Source organism: Anthonomus grandis, chromosome 1 (genome assembly GCF_022605725.1).
Source record: "Anthonomus grandis grandis chromosome 1, icAntGran1.3, whole genome shotgun sequence".
Taxonomy (NCBI): Eukaryota; Metazoa; Arthropoda; class Insecta; order Coleoptera; family Curculionidae; genus Anthonomus; species Anthonomus grandis.
In genome coordinates this window covers 53,137,332-53,163,967 of record NC_065546.1, presented here as the reverse complement: position 1 = coordinate 53,163,967, position 26,636 = coordinate 53,137,332, and the positions used below count along the sequence as shown (strand labels likewise).

At 32.4% G+C, this 26,636-nt stretch overlaps 2 protein-coding genes across 12 annotated transcripts in view; both read right to left on the bottom strand.

The window, feature by feature from the left end:
• The window catches only part of LOC126733704 (ras-related protein Rab-27A), a 39,124-nt gene extending 31,371 nt beyond the window's left edge, over positions 1-7,753 (bottom strand). For both annotated transcript variants that reach the window (XR_007659832.1, XR_007659835.1), the window contains exon 1: positions 3,602-7,753. The gene's annotated coding sequence lies outside the window, so the exon portion shown is untranslated. The remainder of the gene's footprint in view (positions 1-3,601) is intronic.
• Positions 7,754-8,652: 899 nt separating this feature from the next.
• LOC126733620 (disks large 1 tumor suppressor protein) overlaps positions 8,653-26,636 on the bottom strand; it is an 825,690-nt gene continuing 807,706 nt past the window's right edge. For all 10 annotated transcript variants that reach the window (XM_050437042.1, XM_050437028.1, XM_050437022.1 and 7 more), the window contains 4 exons: positions 20,877-21,049; positions 10,648-10,757; positions 10,465-10,556; positions 8,653-9,751 (listed from right to left, as the gene is read on the bottom strand). In XM_050437042.1, coding sequence (XP_050292999.1) covers positions 9,645-9,751; positions 10,465-10,556; positions 10,648-10,757; positions 20,877-21,049 — 482 coding nt within the window. In that variant the 3' untranslated portion in view covers positions 8,653-9,644. The remainder of the gene's footprint in view (positions 9,752-10,464; positions 10,557-10,647; positions 10,758-20,876; positions 21,050-26,636) is intronic.

Here is a 26,636-nt window from a genome sequence, read left to right as displayed (position 1 = left end):
GTCCAATGCTCAAACCCTCGACGAGCACAAACAGTGTATCTTATGAAGACACTAGCATCAATATGGACATTGATTCTCTGCCTAAAATGTAAGTTTTTTAGTATTAATAATTACATAATTTGAAATATTATTTATGTTTAATTATTTTTAGAAATCCATGTCAAGAACACCTAGACAAAATAGAGAAACTCACAGCAAAAGTTTCAGTGTTAAGGCAAAAAAATAAAATGCTTTTAAAGATACTTCAAAAAAAAAATCAAAGAGGGAAGTGGATGAAAACATCTTTAATGAAAATTTTCTTTCCAGGACAAATTAAAAAACTGGAACATCCTGAAAAGAAAACTGTTCATTGGAGCCCGGAGGACATTGCATCGGCCATATCTTTACGCAGTGTCAGCCCCAAAGGTTATAGATATTTACGAGCTAATGGCTATCCTCTACCAGGGCTCTCAACTCTTAGAACCTGGGCAGCCACTTTTGATTTAACACCTGGTATATTACATAGTGTTATCAAAATGTTAAAGGGTATAACATTGAATATGAAGCCCATTGATAAACTTTGTATTTTATCCTTTGATGAAGTGTATGTGTCCAAAAGAATAGACATCGAAAAAAAATATGAACAAAAAATTGGACCTCATAAGAGTTGCCAAACTGTAATGATACGAGGATTATTAAAAAATTGGAAACAGCCCATTTTTTTTCAATTTGATCAACCAATGACAGCTGACATTATAAAAAGTATAATTATAGAATTGTATAATGTGGGGTTAACTGTGGTGGCAATAGTCAGCGACATGGGTCCTATAAACATGGGTTTATGGTCACAGCTGAATATTGGACATACGAAAAATTGCCATTTCATTCATCCGTCAGATGAAAGTTTAAAAATTTTTGTGTTTGCAGATGTCCCTCATTTAACTAAGCTGGTTCGTAATCACCTTCTTGACCAAGGATTTACTGTAAACGGGGAAAAAATCGACAAGGTATGTTTCCAAACACTTCTAGATTGTTCAATATCTGAATTAACAATTGCGCACAAGATAACCGAATACCATTTAAATGTTACTGGAGCAGAGCGACAAAAAGTTAGGCCAGCGGTGCAGCTATTGTCAAATTCAAATGCAAAAGCGATTAGATACCTTGGGGAAAATGGATATATGCCAGATAACGTATCATGGAAAAGTGTAGCAGATATTTGTCAATTATTTAATGATTGGTTCGATTTATTAAATTCAAGAAATAAATTTTCAGGGTGCATGGAAAAAAATGCCTTTGGTACAGAACTGAGAGCCCAACAAGACTTACTAAATCAAGTCTCAAATGTAGTTCTGGGTATGACCGTTGGCACCCATAAATATTTGCTTCCTTTTCAGAAAGGTATAATTTTAACCAACAGGTCTATGATAGGTTTATCTGAGTACGTGCAAAAGAGATTTGGTATTGAATACATTTTAACATCAAGGCTGAACCAAGATGTGCTTGAAAATTTTTTTTCATATATTAGAGGAATGGGTGGGTCAAATGATCATCCCAGCCCCCTAGATTTTGTGTATCGCCTGAGATGATACATACTCGGGAAAAATTCCTCTGCAATTTTTACAGAAAATACTAATACTCAAGAAACTATAGAGCCGTGCTTGCTTAAGCCTTTACAAGTAACATTAGAACCCCACCCCAAAAATGAAGTTTGTTTAACGCAAACAGTTCTTTTTAGCCTGACAAAAAATCCAAATATCGATACCGACACATCTCTTGACCCGGAAGAGGTATTGTTAGAAAGTTACGACGTTTCTGAGCCGGCATACACAGAAATACATATTTCTGAGGCAGAAGGTAACGCTGAAAGTAACAAAAATTCTGAAAACTTTCGAGTTAAAAGATAGAATTAACGAGGATGCCTTAAGGTACATAGCAGGATATGTGGCCTACAGATTCAAGGACAAATTTAACCTAGGTGATGAAACAAAAAAAATTACAATTGACAGAGTGTCACAGAATTGGCTTACATTTATTTCCAGAGGAAACCTTTTATATCCAAATGAGGAGTTATTAAATGCTACTAGGATTTTAGAGGTTGAATTCCAAAACATGCATGGAGAATCATTGCTGAGCGAAAAATATTTATTTAAAAAGTTGGCAAATCAAACAATGGCCAAACTTACAACTGAAATCCCATATGAAGTCCTTTTGTGTTTATCTAGAACTCGTACATACATCAGATTACGAGATTTGAATCGTCAAATTAGTTTTTTAAACATTAAAAAACGATTCGAACGCAAAATGTCAAAGTTTACTAATGTTAAGAAAAAATAATACTTAATTATGGAAAAAATATATAAATTTGTCCTTTTATTACTTTTATCATGTTTTCAATAAAAGCAGTTTTTATTTTTAAACAAAATGTACCTACTCAAAACGTATTTCTGTTTTATTTGAAAATTATTAGTCATAATAATTAAAGTGTATACATATTAAAATAAAAGTATTAACTACTTCAAGTTGTGTTTTATTTATTCTTTAATTTAATTACTCATAGGTTTACTTATTCATAAATTTTATTAACAAAACATTTTTTTTTTAAATTTGTTCCACTAATAAATCTCGAATAGATTTTTTCGATTTTTTACACTGTCCTACGAATTTCAAGTCAACCCAACTCCATAATCCTCTAAATACGTAATACATTTTATTAATAATTATAACATTTTGGTTGTATTTTACAGTTATTAGATTTTTCCTGTATATTCTATAAAATAAAACAAATAATACTAAATAAAATTTTGCCCCCCTTAAACTATTAATTCAGCAAATGAATAAATTTTATCCGTTTCTATCCCGCGTCTAGTGGTATGGGATGTTACACACTTGACGTCACACCAACCGGGATGCGTTATGTGTGCGCGCTGACATACCGTGTTTTGGTGTATCGTGGTTTAGTCTATAATTCTGGATAAGTACATCTTTTGGCGGGGCGTAGCCACTGTCGCCTTACTCCGCTGACGCAATACTTTTGTAAGTTAGTTATCGAGAAAACCTTTCCGTGTTACGTTCGTTCAATTAAATTTATATATTAAAAAATAATTCGTGTTTTGATTTTCTTGGCCGAGTTATTTATAGGACCGTCGTAGACCAGTAAAACGGGTAGTTTTATTATGGTGCGGCACAAGAGTGATGTAGAAGCCAAGCTGAGCGACTACAAATATCAGATGCAAATTCTAAAGAGCAAGCTTAGATAGAGATGAAAATGTATATTTTTATGCAAAAAATAAATTTTATTGGTTAAAATAAAATCAACCAATAGCGGCGGCAGAGCTACCTAACAAAACCTTTCAGATTTTCAATCTTTCGCCTTTGCTAAAAAAAACATCACTCACTGAAAAAGTGTTGGACAATGACCTTCAGGACGTGTCAAGGTCGCAGCCAAGATCAGCATTATACACCTTCATTTTCTCATTCATAAATAAATAAAAACCTGAAATATCAGTGGCGGCTCGTGACTTTAGGAAGAGGTGAAGCGCAAAACCCAAAATATACCATAAGCAGCAAAAACAAAATTTTAAAATACATAATAAAAAATTAATATTAGAGAGACACTTACCCACGCTTTTGTTACATCCGAGGCAGTATTTATTTACTTTTTAAAGATAAGGTCTATTCTTCGGTCTTTTAAAGCTGCAAATTTATCGATGATATCGTCATAAAATGGTTCTACACTTATAAGTTCATTTAAAAGTTCCTTTTCAATAGAAATCTTTGCTAAGTTAGTAAGCCTATTTTCTGTCATTGAATTCCGTAGGTATGTTTTAATTCTTTTTAAGCAAGAAAAACTACGTTCAACTGAAACACGAAGGAATGGTCACAATTAGACGAATTAATTTTGCAGCTTCTTTAAAAATGTCACTATTTTCGTGTAACTATTCCAGCAGTTTATCTAACTGAATATTGCGGTTATTTTCGTCATTATAGATGAAGTGTAATTCGATTTTTAGCCGTGGCAAATCAGTAAATATATTAGGGAAAGTCTTTTAAATTATTTAATGATTCAATGGGAAAATCCGTAGAATACTCTTCAAACTTAGTTGTATCTATCAACGTAACAAAAGCAATTTTTTCCAAATCTTGAAACCTCGTATCAATTTGTCCTAATATTGTATCTAAAAGTTCATAATATAGAACTTTGTACTTTTGAAAAAGTTCTTTGGTCGTCAAAGTGTTTCGTCCATGACGATAATTCGATGGCACTGACACTCTCAAACTCACGAAATCAAATAATGATTGGAAACTGTTATTATTTCTCTTTTCTTTAATAAGTTGCTGGGTGTTCTGAATTTGTGACATGCAAAGGCTAATATTTAATGAACGTTTCTGTAACGTGTCAAAAAGAATATTAGTAATTTCGAAAATGTCACTAAAAATGCTGATTAAAAGACCAAACTCAAAATCATGGAGGTGGTTCAAGAAACCAACGCTTTGAGTTATTGAAGTTTGATCCGAAGTTTTGTCGTCTCTAATTTCAGCAAATACTTGTTTTAAACCATCCCATTCATTATGAATAACATTTACAATCTTAGAGTTAGATGTCCATCGCGTTATTGCTGACGTACGTATTCTTCTTTTAATGATCTGATCAGCTACATAAGTTCTTTTTAAAGAATGATGAAAAAATGAGGGAAAACTATTCACATTTGCAAAAAAAATTCGACATTGTGGTATAGTACTGCAACTCTGTTGGAGTACTAAATTAAAACGGTGGGCTGCACAGTGTACAAAAACGGCTTGTGGAGCTTCAACTTTAATTTTTGATTGCAGACCATTTACATGTCCAGACATAACACTACCACCGTCAAAACACTGCCCCACTAATTTCGAGCGGTAATCATACTTTTCTATTCTTTTGGTAACTAAGTTAAAAAGAGCATCAGCTGTTCGGTCCGAACTTACATCGAAAAATCCTAAAAATCTTTCGACCACTTTCCCTGCACTATTAACAAATCTAATTATTATGCTGCATTGGGACTTTTGAAGAACGTCGGTTGAATCGTCCACTTGAATAGAAAAGAAATTACATTCTTTTATTTCGCGGTCTATATGTTCATCGAGATAATCGGAAATGCAGTCTATTAGTTCATTTTGAATAGTTTTTGAATTGGCAGAGAAAATAGATGATACCTTTTTATAATGCTCTTGAATATCTATATTACTAATCGATATGTACGAGTGCAAAAGTTCTTTAAAATTACCACGATTGTCCGAAGAATAAGTTTCATCATGCCCCCGAAATGCTAACTCTTGCTTGGCTAAATACACAGTAGCACGAATGGGTAACTGCATAAACCTTCTATTTAATAGAACTTTATCGTTAAATTGTTTTATACATAACCTGGAATTTTCCTTTAGAGCGTCTTCAATAGTTGTAAGGTTTTTTTTTTAATTCACAAAGGACAAGGCAGATTGAATGTGCTCCGAAGATGCTTCATGTCTACTACAACCTCTTGTCACATTTCCAGAATTATTAAATCCCTCTTTATTCCATACACTCGATTTCACACCAATAATCAGACAGGGCAGACGAAATAGTTTTTCTAAATAAACACTACCGCACAACCATTTATAGTCAGAGTACCACTGATTTCTAAACCTACGAACGAAGGTTCTATCTTTTGATTTTCCCTGCTTTTCTATATCGAGAAAAGGCTTAGGTCCCTCTGAATTTAAAAAGTCCTTTTTATAATCGTTTTTCCACCTAGAAAACGGTGTTTCTATCAAGATGCAAATTGGGTCATATAACGGCAACATTTTATAAAAAAATTCCCGAACGCGATGGAATGTACTTCCGATAAATAAGAACTAAGTCAATAGAATAAGAACTTTTGGCTGGCAGCGGCATGCATACGCAGCGCCGTTCTGTAAATTACCTCGCGTGTTTGTCCGTCCGTTGCAATAGCAACAGTCGTAAGCGCGGGGGGAGTTGTTGCATCGGATTATTGTTTCTGCTGCATTGAAACGTGCGGTGGTGGTCGCCGCTGCTCTGATGAGAATACGTTTAGCGCGCTCGGGTTTCTGAATACTTTTACAAATATATTCTTTATAGGATTACACTAATTTTGATAAATCACATAAAATAAAGAATTAATTTGTTATAAAATATAAAACAAACTAAATTGTAAACGTAAAGATGTCGATTTTAAAACTCTTTTTAATTTTTTTTTAATTTCTGGTGAAGCGGCGCTTCACCCGCAGCCCCTGACGAGCCGCTACTGTGAAATATACATGTGATAAAAATAGAAAGCAACTTTAAAGATCGGGAAAAAAGCATAAAATAAACAGCAAAAACGGAAGATCTGGCGAACATCTGATTAAGTTACAATAAGTAACTTTAAGAAAGAAAACAAATAATACCAATATTGAAAATCAGGGATAAAAATAAAAAGAATTATTACACCGCCCAACAGCATGTATGTTGCATGGAATATTTTTATGATTCTAGGCTTATTTTTAATGCTGATATTAAATAATGTCATCAGTTTATATGTGTCAGCTCTAGTTTTTGAGTTAAAAGGAGGGAGTATTTTTTGGGAATTAAAAATACACTCAACGTACAAACATTTTTAATTACAAGAACTATACACTCAGGAATTTTCTTTTATATGATTTTCTACTAGTTTTGAATGAACTGCTACTCTGAATACTCCAGCAAAAATCGGCCAACATATGTGCATCCCAGCGACCCTGAAATCGTTCCTCCATGGTTCGAAGATCTTGGTGGAATCGTTCACCCTGTTCTTCACTCATGTCACCGAGATTTTCAGGAAAATGGTGTAAATGGCTGTGTAGGAAGTGCACTTTGATGCTTATGTTACATCCAAGTCGCTGGAAGTGTGACAACATCTCTTCGACGTGCGCAATGTAATCATCACCCTTCCTATTACCTAAGAAATTTTGGATAACCCAAACAAAGGAATCCCATGCATTCTTCTCAATTTCTGACATTGAGCTGGTGAAATTAGGATCGTTTACCAACTTGCGAATTTGTGGACCATCAAATATACCTGCCTTGAGTTTTTCTGAACTTAGACTTGGAAATTTCCTTGAAATATATTTGAAACATTCACCATCTTTATTTAATGCCTTAACATATTGCTTCATTAAACCTAGTTTAATGTGCAGGGGTGGCAATATGATACGATCTCGTGGCACTAGAGGTTCATTTATAACATTAAGACTACCTGGAAGTAGTGCTTCCCTAGAGGGCCAATCTTTTTTTGACCAATGTTCTGATTTTGCTCTACTATCCCATAAACACATAAAACAAGGATATTTAGTGTAGCCTCCTTGTTGTCCTAAAAGGAAGTTCACCATCTTAAGATCAACGCAAATCACCCATTTATGACTGTTATATTTGATTTTGTTCATGACCAGTGCTATTGTGGGGTATTCTTCCTTAACTTTAGTTGAATGTGCTATTGGTATGGAGCCTAGTTTATTTCCGTTGTGCAATAGTACACACTTCAAACTCCGTTTTGACGAGTAAATAAATAAACGCCAATCGATTGGTTCATATTTCTGCAAGCCCATGCCAGTCATTAAACCAGAAATATTAGTACAAAATACAAAATTATCCTCCTCAGCGAAAAAGGGAAGTAAGTCTTTTTCTCGAGTGCGGTAATAAGAAACTTTAGTTTCTTTAGTTAAAAGATTTCTCTCTTTTAATCTGGAGGCCAATAATTCAGACGAAGTTTTGGTTAGTCCAAGGTCTCTAATTAAATCATCAAGTGCACTTTGATCGAATGGTTTTGGTTCAAAGAGATTTTCTGGAACAAACTCGTCATCGCTCATGCTACTCAGTTCATTCAATTCATCAGAACTTTCTGTAGATGTAGATGGTAATGGTAAAGATGTATCTTTTGAGCTCCTTACAGGCCTCACAGCTGATGTTGATGTGGGGTAAATCCATTTGGAGCGGTTCGTCTTGTTGATTCCTTTTATATTAACAACGCAAAAATATCAGTCATCGTGATGATTTAAAGGTTCACGCCAAATCATTGGGGATTGGAATTTAAAAGAGAGTCTCTTCTTAGTGGCCCATAAACGTAATTCTTCAACACAAATTTTGCACACAATATTGGGCACCCAGCACTTGTTATCTGTTTCCAAAGGAAAACCAAAACACTCTAAATACGCTCGTTTCACAAAGTCTGACATATTCAATCGAAATTTTTGAAAAACATATTCACCACAAATATAACAAAAACAATTCGGATCGTTAATGCAGACCCTTCTTAGCGAAGTCATGATGAAAATTACAATAATTTATCTAAAACGCGACTATAATAGATAAAAAACCAAAAATAATGATAAATGAGAAAAACGTAGCTATATCTAAACAACTCGAGCTGTTAGAGTAAAACTGACGACAGATTCGAAATCAGATGACTCGAATTAGTAAACAACAATAAAAATATTTCAGTCAACATAAAATAACCTTCGATTTGTTGTGCAGTGTTATAGGCAAGAAGACACATATTTAATGGAGAAAAATGAAAAGTCAGTAAGCAAGTAAATAAAAGTCAAGCTCAAACCAAAAAGAAGAAATTTAATTATAATTAAGCAGTTAAGTGCCACTGTGAAAGAAATTCTCAAGGCAATAAAAAAAGTAAATAATTAATTTTATTATTTTAAAAGTTTATACTGTTACTAATTTGCATGTTGCAAAATTTATTTCATCTTATCGTCCTTTTACCAAAAGCCCATTTAATACTATAGCTCTCGAAATCTTTACCCAATAATTTTTGTCCAAATCGCAATATTAAAGTAGGTCTAAATCTTTTAGATTGTACAGATGAATGAAGATCTCTTATATTTCTTGGTACATGTAAAAACTGTTACAGGATATGTAAAAAATAATACTTTGGATTTTAAATGATGATTTTATAAGGATATTTAATCATATTTAAGAGCATAAATCAAATTTGTTAATGCATATAATATTCAAGATTTAAGGCGCCCTATGTACTTAGGACATTACAACGGATTATGTTTCATTTGTGATGTTTACAGCTAACCACAAGATTTGCAGGAAACTGGATATGTAGTCTTCGATAAAAGTAACGAAGCTTTTGTCTAAAAAAACTAGTTAAGGTATTAACTTTGTAGCAAAACGATTTTTTTTTGTAAACTCGAATCCACATAACTAGTCTTCTGCTTTTAATCTGTGAGTGTATTCTTAATATACCTAAATCTCTATACAAATAAAATATGTCAAACACAATAAATACTTAGATACTAAGAACAACTAACCTTTTAAATACAAACAGTAATAATAAGAATAAAATATGCGCATATCCTATTTTTTACGACTATAGAATACCATTGCGATTCACTCCAATAAGTTAACTGCTTACATCAAAACAATCTACGAGATTTTGTTGAAATTCTTTTAAACAATGTCTGAAGGGTGTAATAAATTTATGGACTAACTATTAACCAGATTACATCAATTATTAAATATATTATACATAAAGAAAACATTTTCTTAAATATCCTGTGAGATGGCGCATTTTTACATAGCAGAACATAATCGTACTTTAGGTGGTAAGTAGCAGCGGCATTCGACTGGGAAAAATCCAGGCTTCGGCTGGGGGTCACAGTTTTTCCTTCGCTGGGATCCAAATAGTTGGACCCGATTGTTCACTGATAATCTGCTTCACTTGAGAGTACACGTCTTCAGGTGTATCTCCTTGTACTACAGCTAAAATAAAATAAATATCTTGTAAATGATTTGTAAAACAACACCAACTCATTTTAAGAATAAACTATGGTATATGATATACATGTTATACATAGTGATTTTTAGGAATGATGTGGAGAAGTACGGAGTAAAAATTAATGGACTCTAAAATGGAAAAATTTTTGTTCATAAAAATAAAATAGAATTTCAAAAAACTAACGATGTATGATGCCATTCTGATAAGACTATATTCAAACTTAATACAATATCCCGTCTATTACACCGCATATTAGTTTAAGATTCCTCATACAGTATTGTGCATAAATATAGCAACAACTAATGTTTTCAAAATAATATTTTCTTCATGAAAAATTTATGGGATATTTTGTTCGTGCATCTTTCGCATTTACAAATATACTAAGATTTGACGGGAATGCCTTTAAAGAATGTGAAATTTCGAGCTTCTTTATTTAGACATTGTGCATAAATAGAGCAACAATTTTGGTTCATAGCAATTACTGCAAGATTCAAAAGAAGTTTCTAAATAGACGTTTTATTAACTGCAATACAACGAAAATATCTTCGAGAGCTTAATAACCCCTAAGGCTATGTACTTAATTAGGCTATTTTAAGTATTTAGGCTATGTAGTTAACCTAGAAATAATTTTAAAACTAAAAAAATGCCTTTTACATAAACTGCTCTTAAAAATTCTTGTTAAAGTGAAGTTTCTCACCTGTAAAATATTCTCCAAATTCTTGCTCCGTTTTTAGAGCCCTCTCGTAGGTCTTTTTTGCCTGTTCCTCGGTCATACGTTTGTTCATTTCCCTGTAAATTTTAATTAAGTTACTATATAATCCGCTAGACTAAAATATAAAATAAGCAAAAGCGTTTTACTTAGGTTAGGTTTATTACTTACATAATAGATTCGACAGACTTGGGTTTAATAAAAATGGCAATTGGATAGAGCTGAGCCACTTGTAATCTTTTGATAGCATTTCCACTAACGTCCAAAATGCAATGCTTTCCCTAAAAAAATAAATTTAATCATAACACGCCCCTGTACAACCAACTGTAATATAATAAATTTTTTGTCTCTAATTTTAAACACATTAAACTAAGGTTGCTAGGGTTCATATTAAGGCAATCAGTAACTCTTAAAAGCTGACACTATAAGTATAACTCATAAATTCCCATTAAACTGTCAGGCTCATAGGCTCTCACCCTTTTTGATGAATTACAGAGGGTATTACTTAATGGTATGGTATAATTTAAAGAGAGCATTCCCGAACCGATTCGAAGTAAAAAAAGTTCATATAAAATGCATAATTTTTAACATGCAGTATGTTAAAGTTTTATTTTATTTTCAATTTTTTGAGATATTAAACTGGCAACGTCTATTAGATGGTCATTCACTTTTTTGCAGCAACCAGTGACATAGCTATAACGAATTTTTAATACAATTTTACCAACAAAATACTACGCCACTAACTTAAAAAAAAAAATTATGATTTTATAATAATTATCAATCAATTGTAAACAAAAATTTCCTCTTTTAATTTTGCCATTTGGGAGGAAGCATTAAAAAATGTCTTATGTACAGAGTTGTTCCTTATATTTGAACAGAGCCTAGCTCAATTATTATACAAAGTGAAAAAAAAACTTTAAACATAAAAGTTGTAGAATTTCTGCAAAATAATGTAACGTAAATTTAACGTATCGCAAAGTTTGTATTTTTGTATATTAAATAAAAGACCTTTTTCTTCTGATCTCAAAAATATACTGTGTGTCAGGGTTCAATTACCGATAATTTACCCATGTCTCCGTTCAATTTTATCTACAAAAACCATATAAATGTCGCACTTTTCATAATTTAATATTTATTTAATAGCCTACAAACTAGAAGAAAAAAAACATATAATGTTAAGAGGCTGGTTTTTAAGTCAAATCATAATAACTGAAAAAATACACGATATCTTATCACATTTTTCATCAAAATCAAAGTTTTTCGCTTATTATTTTAAGTAATTTCTTAGTAAAATTGGTTTTAAAAACTGGTAAACTTAATCGCTTTTAAAATAAGACCACTTTTATGCATGTGGAGGGCATGAAAGTGATAGAAAAATAAGTTTCAGTGAACTCGTAAAAATTCGAGAAATAAAGTTTGGTTTAGTGGTTCTCCAAATATTTACATTTTAGAAAAAAAAAATGTTTACCCACATCTCCATTAATATGACAAATATTTGTCGACTATCACTGTTAATCTTTTTCCTACATCTTTTAAAAAAACGTCGGGTTTTAGCTCACGCGGATGAAGAACTACAAATTTTATTACATTTTCAAGGTAAAAAATCAATTTATATTTAAGACTCTTACTAGTTTTATAATTTTAGTAAATCCTAATTTATCAACCGTAGATGCTAGTAGATACTTTGAATGTTCTATAAACAAGATTCCAAGAGTGCTACATAAATATGTATGACAAAATAAAAAAAAACGGGAGAGGATTATTAAATGTATGGTATGGTATTCTTAGAAACTAAATATACAGTAGTGGAAAAAAGTAGAGCAACATTTGAAAATACTTTATTTTTTCAAGCAGTGAATGTAAACCAGAAGTAAAATTAATTCCAGTAATTCATTATTACATAAGCAATTTAATATTAAGAGAAAAAAAATATTTCCTTGTCCTTAGTATTTTTGTATTAAAAAATTATTTTTTAGGTGGAAAAAAGTAAAGCAACCTTTTTTTAATATTAGTTTTTATTTCATTTCTAATAAATAAAAAAAACATAAGATAACATTTTGTAAAGTACCCGTTATTCTTAATTACACCTTCACACGTTTTGGCATATATCTTATTAGCTTAGAAATAATCCCTGGATCCATATTCACCCATGCTTTCTTCAATGCTTCAAACAATTCTTGCTGATTTTTATAAGATTTTCCTCTGATTTTGGAATTTAAAATGTCCCACAGATTCTCAATTGGATTGAGATCAGGGGATTGTGAAGGCCATTCTATTACATTAATGTTTTCCTTTCTGAACCATGCTTTTACGAACCGAGAAGAATGCTTGGGATCGTTGTCCTGTTGAAATAAATGTCTTAAAGGCATAGTATCATCAGCATATGGAATCATTTGGCTCTCTAATATGTCCCGGTCGCGTAAATCCAAACCGTACTACGGTACAGCGCGGCTTCATGCTGTATAACAGTAGACATTGTAGTTGCAATACGCATATTTTAATATACCATACCTTACTGCGGTACAGCGAAACTTGCCTCTGTAGCGCTGTAGTCTTTATCGACTCCAGTGGTTCGTGCGACCAAACTAATATTTCCATAACATTCTTATTTGCTGCCTCTAAGATAGGAGCTGTACCGTTAGCATGTATTTTACATACTGAGCCTCACTTTGGTGAGGCTAATTATAAATTAGCATTTAGTTTATTGCGTGAGAAGTTAGGAAATGAAGGATTTGGTGGTTTTGGTTTTCCCAATGTTATTGTGACGGACGATTCTCTTGCAGAGAGAGAGAAACTCACTTTTTTTGGGAGGACCGTTTTTCCAGAATCACATTTATTGTTTTGTATATTTCACGTATTACAAGCCTTTTGGAGATGGTTATGGAGCAGCATGGAATCTCGAAGGATCATAGAAAAATAATAATGACACAATTTCAACGACTGCTTTATTTAGTATGTGAAGAAGATGCAGAGGAGATTTATAATGAAACTTTAAGTAATGAAATATATTTGCTATATGATAACCTTATTAAATCCGTAAAAGATATGTGGAAACGCAAAAGAGATTGGATTCTATGTTTCAGAAATCAACTTCTAACAAAAGGACACAAGACAACAACTTTGCTGAGGCTTCTATTAGAATTTTTAAGGACATCGTTTTACAACGTTGTAGAGCTTTCAACGCATGTGCCCTTGTTGACTTCTTCGTAACAGTATTTGAATCATATCACAGGAGGCATCTACTCATTTATGCAAACAACAGAAAAAATAAATATATTAACAACCAAATGCTTCAGCAAAGCAAAAACATATCAATTTGTGAAATTGCAAAGAACACATACCGAGTTTCCTCTAGTACTGATAACACTATGTTTTATACTGCATACACAGATATTTCATTCTGTGATTGCATATATGGACAAGGCGGTCGATTTTGTAAGCACATTTGTGCTATTCAGCAAAAGTTGGGCGTCATATTAAAATCAGCATCCAATCTCACCTTAAATGACAGGAAGGATTTAGCTAAATTGGCTCTGGGCGAAGATACGTATGCAGATTTTTTTAACACGATGGATATCGATGAAACGGGGCAAGATTTCGAAACTGACACTGCTCAACAAATATTGGAAAATTTGGAATCGGAAAATTCTATAGATATACCCATCAACGGCGTTTCCCCTGATACTAACAAGAATTTATGTAATAATGACCACTTGGTTCCAGAAGCTGATCTCTCACAAGAGTTTCAGAGGATAACTAATATTGCTGCAAATAGTAATTCAGTGGATATGACAAACACCGTCCTTAAACTTACAAGAGCATTAAAACGAATAGAGACGCCTTCTAATATGTTGAGTTTCTTTCATTCGTTACCAATTTCTAGAAAAAGGCAAATAGGTGTTCAGCCAACATCTATTTCCAGAAGAAAAAATCGGCCTGGACTGACATCGGGAGCAAAAAGGATACAGGCAGGTAGACCTTCAAAATGCGAGAGCGTTGTTGTAAGGAAAAGAAAGAGGAATTTGCAGGAAAATATTAATTTAAATAAGCCGAACGCTAGACCTCATTAGTTTTCACTCCGCTAACGAGACTTCTAGCAGTAATATCTCAAAAAATCTTAATAATAATCTTTTTTTTTAATTGAGTGTTTTGTATCTTTTGCTTTTTGTACTTTGATGCGCGTTACTTCAATAATAAATAATGTACCTAGGTATTGACTTGCTAGTATTTTATTTATTTACGATGCCTATACATATATTATTATCTGCTATTAAGATGTTGCATATGCTTAATGTTGTATATGCTTAACTGTAAGTTGTAGAACGCTGAAAAATCAGAAAAGCAGATTTTGGGCTGTTTAAGTACCAACAAAATTAAAAATCAGTTTTTTGCCATCAAATAAATTTTTAAACATCCTAAAATTACGAAAACAGCAGAAGAAGCTTATTACGCTAGCTGCTGAAGCGCAGTCATGCCGTTTCAGCTGTATCGTCGTAAGGTCTGTATTAACTAAAAAAGCGTTAACGTAAATCCATTGTTTACTGCGCTACAGCAGCACTCTTCGCTATACCACGGTAAGGATTGTATTAATTTTTTAAAAGGCGTAACTGAAATCCATTCTTTACTGCGGTACAGCAACAGGGTCAGCTGTACCGTAGTAAGGTTTGGATTTACGCGTCCCGGTCCATTTAACCTTCTATTTTATACAGACTATTTTATACCAAAGCCCGAAAAGCATCCCCAAACAATTACTGCTCCACCACCATGTTTCACTGTTGGACAGGTATACTTGGGGTTGAGTCTTTCATTGACAGGGCATCTAACATACACAATTCCATCACTTTTGAACAAATAAAACTTAGATTCATCGCTCCAGATTACCTTTTTCCAATCATGCTCTGTATAATGTAGATGCGTTTTGGCAAAACTTAAACGGGAACATCTATTTTTTTTTGATAGCAGCGGTTTTTTGGCAGGTCTTCTGGCAAATAACTTGGCCTCTAATAGTCTATTTCTCACCGTCCTCGAAGTCACGTTTACGCCAAGCTCTTCGGATATGCGGTGCTTTATCTTATTGGATCCCAAAAAAGGCTCATTTTTAGCAATTTTGATAATTTGTTTATCGGTATATGGAGTGGTTTTTCTACGTCTCCCTGACTTTTTCTTAACAGATAAATCGCTATTTATATGAAACTGCTTAATTATACGAGACACGATAGATCTATGTAACCTAAATGTCTTTGCAATAGCAATCTGCTTTTGACCACTTTTGTATAAATCAACAATTCTATTTTTAATATCGACAGATAAATGTTTACCGCGAGGCATCTTAAGCAGCCAAATACCATCAACTTATCAGTTTAAACTAACACTAAGTAAAATATTTTGTATGATTTGAGAAATATTTCAAAAATGTTGCTTTACTTTTTTCCACTTTGAAGTATTCTTTTGTGTCCCTTGGTAAAACGAGATCAGAATTAACAGTTTTTATTGGCAAACCATTTATAAGTACCATATGTTTTTATCTACAGAAATTTTATGCTAAAAGTCATCATCTAATATTTTATTTTAGCAACTTATAAATGTTGCTCTACATTTTTCCACTACTGTAGATATCTCCAGTTTTCAGAAAATGAAATTGAAGGTTTGTAAGGAAGAAATTTCTCTACGAGAATATACCAATATTATATGGCCTCATAACTTTATGCCAGAAAGATCTTTAACTCAGGGTTCTATTTACTAGCCACCAAAAAGCTCTGATCCATCTCCGTTAGACATTTTTTCAAAAGAATGAAATTCATAAAGAAAGAAAGGAAAATTTGGAGGATTTAAGGGAAAGAATCCAAAGAAGTATAAACTACTTACATGAAGAATATTGTGAGTTTATGTTCTGTTGAAATTAGATAAAAATTATAGAAACTGCATTAAAAATAATGGCGGCCACATACAACATTTGTGAATTATTTAAAAAAAAAAGGATTTACAGAAATTTATATTTTTTTGCTAAATAATGTAAATATTTCAAAAAAGCGCAGCAATAAATCAAATATTATAAACAACAATTGTGACAAGACAACAATTTTGGCCACCTAAATCACCTGACCTAAACAGCCTAGGACACCTAAAAACATTGGTTTATTATACACCCACTGTGAAATTAGAACAGCTAAAAAATAGAATTATCGACGGATGTAAAAATATACGAAATACGCATCGATTTTTTAAAAATCTATTAACTAACTTTCCACCTAATAACAATGAACAATATTAGAATTATAACGATTTAATTTTTTTTTACGAAGTTTAATGATTTACATGGACAAACGCTTTTGAAAAGTCAGTGTAAACAGCATGTATCTGACTACCATCTTCAAATAACTGAATAACAAAATTAATAAAAGTAACAACATTCAACTCAGTTCACCTGCCTGACATAAAGCTAAACAGTCTATTTCATATTTTTGAATTAAGACCAAATAATATAACAACTATATATGTACCATATAATCATGGAGCAATTTAGCGAAAACTTATATTAATTTAGCGATAATTTATAACTTGCTTGTTATCTCATATAAACAAAATAAATAGAGGAAACCATCAGGACGTACTGTATGTACCTTTGTTAGTATCCAATGTACTCCAGCTTAGAATATATTTTAGATGTTGAAATGGTAAATGGAATAAAAAAAATAAATGGGTATTTATTAACGGGTAGTATTTAATCGAACAGTTTTTATACTTTTTAGCACGTTTAAAAACTGGGTGGAGCAACAAAAATACTTATAAAGCATCTAATCTTTAGCATCTAATAAAGTTAATATTGTCAACTGTTTTATACTAATCTGGATAGCTATTTAAATATTAAAGCTTCTAAAAACTGTTTGAACTTCATACTTTATAATATGACAAAAGCTAGTGAGCATAAAATATAACAAATATAGGCATCACAAATATACTTTATTGTATTCTATTTATAAAACAAAAAGAACAAAAAATGCCATTTTTAAAACATTATTTGAACCACAAAACAAAAAAGAGTGAACATTAAACAAATTATTAATAAGACTTCAATAAATTAAAAACATCACTGAATTACCAAAGCAGGTTTGGATTTTGATGGACGTCCACGCTTTCTTTTTTTGTCCAATATAGATATTTCTTGTCTCTACAGGCGGAACTGTATATTTTAATCTAATTGCTAGGCCCAGAAGATGTTTTGCACATATACATCTTAAAAACTGTGCACAATTGCAGCTACCATTCATCCAATCATCTTTTTCTTTGGGAATTGTTACTCTCCAAGTGGAAAAAAAAATTCTTTCAATTCATCAAAAGTTTCCCAAGGTTTTTCAGCCTGAACATCCAATACTTGACCTCCTGGTACTATATAGACATTGTTCTTCGTGTCAGCATCTAACACCTTTATTTTTTTGTCTAATTTTGCCCATTGATATGCTTTTGTCCAATCAGGAAGTTTAATAAGCGGAGTAATTGAAAAGGACTCCTCTGTAGTTTTGCAGGACCATTCGTTAACCATCTCCGATGCGATAACCAGAAAACGAGACAAAGGAAATCTTTCGCGTAATGTATTGCTATCTTTTATGGTTCTATTAAACGATTCCAGTGCGTTGTTTGTGGCTGGTGATCCTGGGGCAGCACCTAGGTACCAATTGCGATTTTGAGTTAACCACTCTTCTTTGAAGTATTTAATAAAATTAGTTTGGGTTTTCCATTTCCTCATAAAAAGCTGTGATACGCTAGTAAAATGTTCAGGAGAAGTAACGGACTGTAAAGCATCAATGTCTTGTAATATATTCTTTTGGGCGTTTTTTTCTGAGCAAGTTTGTTCAACCCTGGTTTGCATTTTTGTTTTTGTATGTGCCCAATACATTCTCACAATGGGTTCAGGACCAAAGACTTCTGTAAAAGCATTTTGGATGCTCTTTGCGGCATCACAAACTAATACCGACGGTTGTAGAGAATGTCCGTATACAAACAAAACCTGTTCTTTTAAACTATTAAATAACATGGTAAAATCTTCCTGACGCTCGTTTGTCGAAACTCCTAGACATATCGGATGAAATTTTCTATGTTTATCTGTAGTTCCTACAACTAATACCGGGAACCCTTGCCAAATCAACTTGTATGTCGCATCAGCATGGATAATATTTGCATGACGTTCTGCTAACCCCAGTAAATATTTTGTAGACAATGCAAAGCGAAAGGACATTGGTTCATCCTCGAATATATAATAAGAAAGTACACTTGGTGTATGTCCTCGGGAACTGCTGTATGATTTAATTAATATCCATCGCTCCAGTTCTCCTAGACTTATAGTTGATGAACCGTATTTAACACGTCTACGACTTGATAGATAATTGTTCAATTGTTTCATTGATGGTAATTTTACTCCCTCCATCTTACTAAGACTTTTTAAAATAGCTTTAGGCTTCAAATGTAAATCAAATAGTTTGTTTATTTCTGTCTTAACTTCCTGACTTATTCCGTAATCAGAACGAATTCCAATCGACTCGTGGTTATGGGCAGCCTCTACACGATAGAGCAAAACAACATTTGGTGTAGCTTCAAACAGTAAATAAATTTGTGCCGCACACTAAGGGCCACGACGTTTTACTTTGTTACAGCGATAAAACCTTTTCTTTCCTTCTTTAGTCATATGTGTTATTAAAATAGACCAAGTATTCTCTGCACGAACAACTTCCTCCGCTTCTTTAACACATGCAAATTTTCTTGCAAAGAGCCACTGCTTACTCTCGCCACGCTTTTTTTTTGTTTCTAATTCTTCAATCTCCGAATCACTGTCCGAACGATATGAAGGAATTTCTATTTCATTCTCCATTTGAATATTGTCATCAGAACTATTCCCGGGTAAAACAGTATCGAGTTCCATGATTATTTAATGTTTAAAACGGATAAAACGGTGCATAAAACAACTGTTTATACTACTGAAATATTATATACACCATAACCAATAAACGTATATGGGAATCCCAAACGCAGTAAACTGTCTCCAGTATAAACGCACGTTGCCGGATTTTTTTGTAATTCATTAAAGAAAGCTGTTGCCGAATGCAAAATAAAAACTTTTAAGAAAAAAAAAATTATGATTATACATATAATATTTTAGTTGAAATGAATTTGAAAATTAGATGCTCATTTAGATTTTTTGTAAGCTTTGTGTATTTTTTGGTGGCTGCTTTTGTTGGCAGATTAAAAATATAATGATGCCTTAAGTTTGTTCACCGATAAATTTATTTGATATACAGAAACATAAAAGTTGCCATGTTAGTTAAAATAGTTACCGAATTTTGTTGTACATTCATAATATTTGATGCTCATTTAAAAATTTCCCTTTATTAACTAGAACTATAGAATCAATTCGTACTATTGATATATACATTTCTGGCAAAAATAATTTGCAAAAACATTGGTGGTCATTTCCAACATTTTTTGTAAATTATATATGAGTATCGTATTTAATAGTTTACTTTTTGCTCACTTTGTCTGTGGTACTATTTGTTTTGCTCAATTGTTTTTTGTTAATGTAAAAAGGTCTTTTACGTCCATAATTGATTGAAAATTATTACAAACACATATTTTTTCCTCGAGTCAAACGCATAGTTTTTTTTTGTCAAATTATATTGAAAATTAGTCATAGCTACGACACTGGTTGCTGAAAAAAAAGTTAATCAACATCTAATAAGTGTGCTTTTATACCATAATATCCTGTGCCAACATTCAGTTCATAGTGACCAAGTTCAAGTCCATATCAGTCAAATTATAGTTTATACAATATGTGTTCTATTTTTTAGTTTAAGGGGACGTAGTCCTGCTCATTTGCCGCTTTTCCGACGTCTAATCCGCTCTCGTGATTGGTCACTTTTAGCTTCTTAGAAAAGTACTTAAAAAAAAACCTCACATCAGAATGAGTTGAGACACGAGAGCGGATTAGACGTCGGAAAAGCGGCAAATGAGCAGGACTACGTCCCCTTAAAATGAATTTTTCATATTACTAACGAGTTATTATAATATATATTACTATTCAAAATCCATTATCTCTAAAAGTACTGTAGATATTTAAAAATCTGTTATTTAGGATTGCTTAAAGATTTTTGAAATCTTACCAAAAATATATAAGAATTTCTATTAAAAAAAGCAACCGATTTCGGTCGAATCAAAAGTAGTATCAATTGTTTGATATGCCAAAATATAGCCAATTTTCAACCAAAAAGCATTATCCAATTTTTTTTGACGGAGTTATCTCTTGACTAGTAATGTTGTTGACACTCAATCATAGATAATCCCGATAAATCCAGGATCGAATTAAACCAGTCTCAATAATTTTTTTTAAAAGCAAAATATTAAAAAAATATTACCTTCTCAGCTACTTCTTTAACAGATGATACAGAAGTACCATATAAGTTGTCATTGTATTGACCGGCTTCAATGAACAGATGATTCTGGATATCTCTCTCCATTTGTTCCCTCGATGCGACAAAATGATAATCTCTGCCGTCTACCTCAAATTCACGTTTTGGTCTTGTAGTGTCTAAAAAATATGTATTTCTTAAAACGTATATGTAAGGAATTTTTTAAACTTTAATAACAGCTGAGAGGGATCAACAGGGAGATTGTCAATGCAATTGTCACTCTAGGTGTATACAATAATTTAGATTAATAATTGTTAAAGAAAACTATTTCTTTCCAGCCAACGTTTCGAATCCTATTTAATTCATCTTCAGAGCTCGAAGTTCGCTCTCGTCAAATTAAAAAAATACATATCACAGGGATAAAAACGTAGATAACATGAAAGGCTGATTACGTATAAGAAAAATGTTTCTTCTTTAGTTTTAACACCTAGTAGTAAATTTTTCTAGTCTATTGTTCCATTTCACATATCGACGGTTTTTTGACAAAACATCATAAGCGACAAAAAGTCCATAAATTGCTTTTTTTGGACAAACTGTTGCTTACGATAAAATACACATTAGTAGTACTTTCCATGTCTTTGATAATATATTCACTATTAACAGCCTAAAATGAATATTTACTTGATCGTAACCACCAATTATTTCCAGACGCTTTTTAAAATGTCACTATTTTTATCGTATGCACCAATATGTTTCTGAAAAAAGATCGTATGCGCCGTAAAATCCCGATGGTTACGATTTTGTTATTGTTGCTTACGATAATTTTTTTACCCCCACTTGTCGCCTATACAATCTTGTAAAGACACGTTTATTTTGTCAGTCCACTAGTTTTCATGGTATTGCAAGGTGCATTACCATCCGTTTACGCAATACTTATCAGCAAATTATTATCAGTTTATTTACCCAATTTGCTCTGGTAATCCATTCCTATACTTACTTTTGCTGCATTTGAGTACAAGATGTAAATAGTGTCAAATTTAAGGCCATTTTTTCTTAAATTAGAAGATTTTTAACATTTTGTGTCTGTATCAAAAATTCGTGTTTAAGATTAAACATTTTTTTTCTATTATAAAAGTTGTTTTTTTTTATTTAGACGGCCCATTCAAAAGGAAACTGCATAGCCATGATGGCTTTAAAAGATGTCGACGCGGCAACTCAAAATAATCCTACAAATCATGAAGAATCAGAGAATAATTTGCAAAATAAATATGCTCTTTTAAGTCCAGTACAATGCAGTAATAGCATTGAAGATCTAGATCCTAGCAGTATGGATTTTGAACAAGATCAGGCAAATACATCTTTTTTTGATATTGATAATATACCGATAATAATGGTGGATGATTTTTCTGCAGCAGTTGACATCGCAACGGACAACGACATAGGAAACTACGTTCCACTTAAGCCTGTAAATTTAAATGATCTGGGGGAAACTGCTAATAATGCTTCTTTTATTCGTAATATTGAAAAACCAGTCATGCCTAATAAATTGGTACACTATTCATCCAGTTCAGAATCAGAAAACGATGAAAATAAAACTCCTAAAAAAATAGACGCGACTCTGACGAATATTTTTTTCATGAAGAAAAAGATTCCGATATGAGCTTTTCTGATTCAGAAATTTCAGATCGCAGACATGATATCACCCCAGACATTGTAGGAAGGAATAAAGGCATAAAGAAAACTAAAAAGATATAAAAAAAATAGTCAAACAAACAGAAAGAGCATTAAGGGCTGGAAAAATGGTCCAAGAAAATCCTTGCAAAAATAAAAGGTGTCAAAATGGATGTGCAGCAAAACTAACGGAACAAGAGCGACATGAGATATTCGAATATTATTGGAGTTTAGGCAGTCGTTCCAAACAAAGGGTTTGGCTTCTATCATGCAGAAAAGAACGGGAAGTAAAAAGAAGACGAGTAAGTAGAAGAAATAAAACCTTTATTTACACAATAAAATGGAACGAAAAGGAAATTAAGGTTTGCCAAAAATTTATTCTAAAAATCCTTTGTATCTCACAGATGACTTTACGCTATACTAAGGAAAATGTAGTGACTGGAATATTTTCCATTTTCGATCAAAGAGGCAGACACAACCCACCTCATAAAACTTCAATTGAAGACAAAAATGAAGTTCATGACTTTATTAAAAAGTTACCCGCAGTTGCATCACATTATTGCAGATCAAGCACAACTAAGAAATACTTACCCAGCGAACTAAAAAATGTATCTTATGTATATCGGCTTTTCGCAAAAGAGCAATTACAGTGTCGCAAAGTAAAAACTAATGTATCACTAAGAGTATTCAGTAAAATTTTCAATAATGACTTTAATATTAGGTGTTACCTTCCCAAAAAAGATAAATGTGTTCTTTGCGAATCTAGAAAAGACAAAGACGACAAATTCAGTGAAGCAGATGAAGTGAAGTACCAATTTCATATCAAAGAAAAAGATGAAAGCAAACAAAACTTTTTAGCAGACCAACAGATCGCAAAAGAGGATGATAGTTTTCTGTGTGCAAGTTTCGACCTTCAAAAAGTTTTAAATACACCTCATGGCGATAACATGCTTCTATACTATTCACGAAAGTATTCATTTTACAACGAAACGGTTTATGAAAGCGGAACAAAAAAACCGAGGCACTAACGAAATTTGCACCGTTCTTTATAAATATTTACTGGAAATTGATAATGATCGCAAAAACGTAAAAACAATTGCACTATATTGCGATAGCTGCACTGGTCAGAATAAAAATAAGGCCATGCTTATAATGCTGCATATATTTTTAAAAAAAGCTGCTAACATCCGTCATATTAAAATAATCTTCCTTTTACCTGGACATACTTATATGCCAGTAGATACAGTCCATGCCACAATAGAAAGATTTACTCGCAGGAGAGTTATCTGGGCACCCTCAGAATGGCCAACCATAATTGCAAATTCGAGAATTTACCCTGAACCTTTTAAAGTTATAAGCATGAAACATTCTGATTTTCTGGCATTGAAATCAGTAAAGGAAAATTATTTACAAAGTAATGGCAAAAAAATCCAAATCAGTCAAGTAAGAATCGTATTTATGAGCAAAGGAGAAGACACACTAAAAATTAAGCATTCTTATTTTGATACCGCCGAAATTTGTGTTTTGCCTATTTCAAGTGGAGTTCCTAAAGGTTTGTTAAAATAACTCATACCTACGAACTATTATTTTAAATATAATTTTTTCTTTACAAAAATAGAGTAAATTTACAGAAATCCATTAGAAATTTCCCTTCCAAAGTTTCAAAACCTAATGGAACTATGCTATAAGCACATTCATTATACCAAAAAAATTTGCGGACGAGTATAAAAAATTTGAAGCCAAGGCCGAAGTGTCAGATATTTTAGCTAAAACAGACGACGAAGAGCAAAACGACGATCTTTAATATTTTTTTTCATACAGTTTTTTGAATACGTAATTTATGTTTAATAAAGAATTTGATATTACCCGTTTTAAAAATTTAAATCCCAAAAAACATCGTAAGCTCCATCATAACTCTATCGTAACCCACAAATAAATCATTTTCTATTTTTTCAATAAGATGGCGCTTGAGTAACACAGGCTCGTGGCTGCTCTGTAAAGTTTTGATTATAACTAAGGTTTAAAAAGTTACCTACTAAGTGATTCTTTGGTGCTCTGGTCTGCTGTTTTTTGTATTTTCACCAGGAATAACGTTGCATAAACCCCATAAATTGGGATTGCATCTTTTATGTGTTTGCCGCCAAAATGGGTCTGTCATCAGTAGACATCCGAGAAATAAAAACAATAATAAGTAGTGTTTTAAATGAAAAATTCTTGTCAGATTTGGCCGAAAAAGTTGCTTCTATTGTATCTAAAAAGTTTGAGGAGCAACTGAGGCTACAGAGAGAGGAAATAACGGCCCTGAAAGAAGATCGTTATAACTGTCCTAAAGGAGGAAAACACCAATCTTCATGTTAAATCAGATATGCTGGAACAGTCTAATCGTAACAAAAATATACGAATTTTTGGGATTAAAAGTGAACCCGGCGAAAATACACGTCACAAAACGCTCCGTATCTTTAAGGATCACCTTAAAGTAAATATCTCGGACTCCGACATAAAAAAGTGTCACCGTATCGCCGTTAAAGTCCCCAACAATAAGCCGCCGCCAGTATTAGTTCGGTTTGCATCTTACGATGCACGTTTGTCGATATTTAAATTCCGCAAATCATTAAAAAACTCCGAAATACACATATGTGAAGACTTAACAAAATTACGGCTCTCATTGTTCAATCGGGCTAAGCTAACTTTTGGTGAAAAAAATACCTGGGTATGGAGTGGAAATGTGTTAGTGAGGTGCGCAGATAACTCTGTGACTAGAATTATGTCTGAGGCAGATTTAGCAAGGCTCCAACGCTCAGGAAGCAGTTAGAATTCATGAGGTATATTATTCTATTAATTATTTTTCCAAATGGTGACAATACATCTTAAAGTTAAAATTTACCGTAGCTTTTGTGGGTGTGTGATGGGGCTAATTTAAGTATAATTTTTAGGGTAATTAAACTGAAACTGCTAAAACTTTTTTTATTGTTGATACTTAATAAGTAAGTTTACAAAATCCCAGTAAAGAGAGTAATAAGCTAGTTATCTCCAATATTATTTTGTTAATGAATATTTAAAAATATGTATATTTTGTTCTACTAAATGTTTTTTTTTTTTAAGATAATTCTATTGTAGGTAGATTAACTACAGAGCGGCTATAGGATAATGCTTTGTTTCACAGAATTTTTCATATTCTAGTTTTTCTTTTTGCTTGTTATTTGGTTATAGATTTAAGTAGTAATAATAAAATTTTTATAATATGTTAAAGGTTGGACACTTAAATGTTAGATCGTTGCTGAACTCATTCGATGATATAAAAAACCACATATCTAATTACAGTTATGATATTTTTGCCATTACTGAGACCTGGTTGTCTAATAATATTGCTAATAATTCCATAAATATTGATGGTTATCTGCTAATCAGACAAGACAGACCTTCGCGAGGGGGAGGAGTGGCTGTTTATATGAAAAGTTTCCTAAAATATAAATTATGTATAAATCAAACATTAAATTTTCTGAAGCATATCTGGATTAAGGTTCTTGTTGATGGCTCGAGTCTTTTGATAGGGGTAATATACAGGCCACCCAATACCAATTGTAATGAGTTCTTTGCTTGCTTTGAGGATACTCTTTTACAGTTTTTTACGACTACCGATAAAATATTGTGCTTGGGTGATTTTAATATTGATTTCTTGGATGACAGTTCTGCAAACACCAGTACATTAAATAATATTTTACACACTTTTAATCTAAGTCAATATGTTTCTGAGATAACTAGATTGACTAAAAAAACCCAAAGTATTATAGAGTTAATCTGTTTTGATAGTGATTTTAAAATTAATACTGAGGTAGAAGATCTTAATATTTCGGATCATCTTCTCACAAGATGTAACATTCCTTTTCAAAATGAGGCTCCACCGAGCTCGACAGTGGTTTATAGAAATTAAAAAAAAAATTAATTTGGCTGAATTTCAAATGGATTTAGAAATGATCGCTTGGAATAAAATTTATAACTTAGATACAGTTGATAAAAAAGTTAATTTTATTACGTCAAAATTAACAACCCTACTTAATGCACATGCTCCTCTTAAAACTAGAAAAACAAACAATA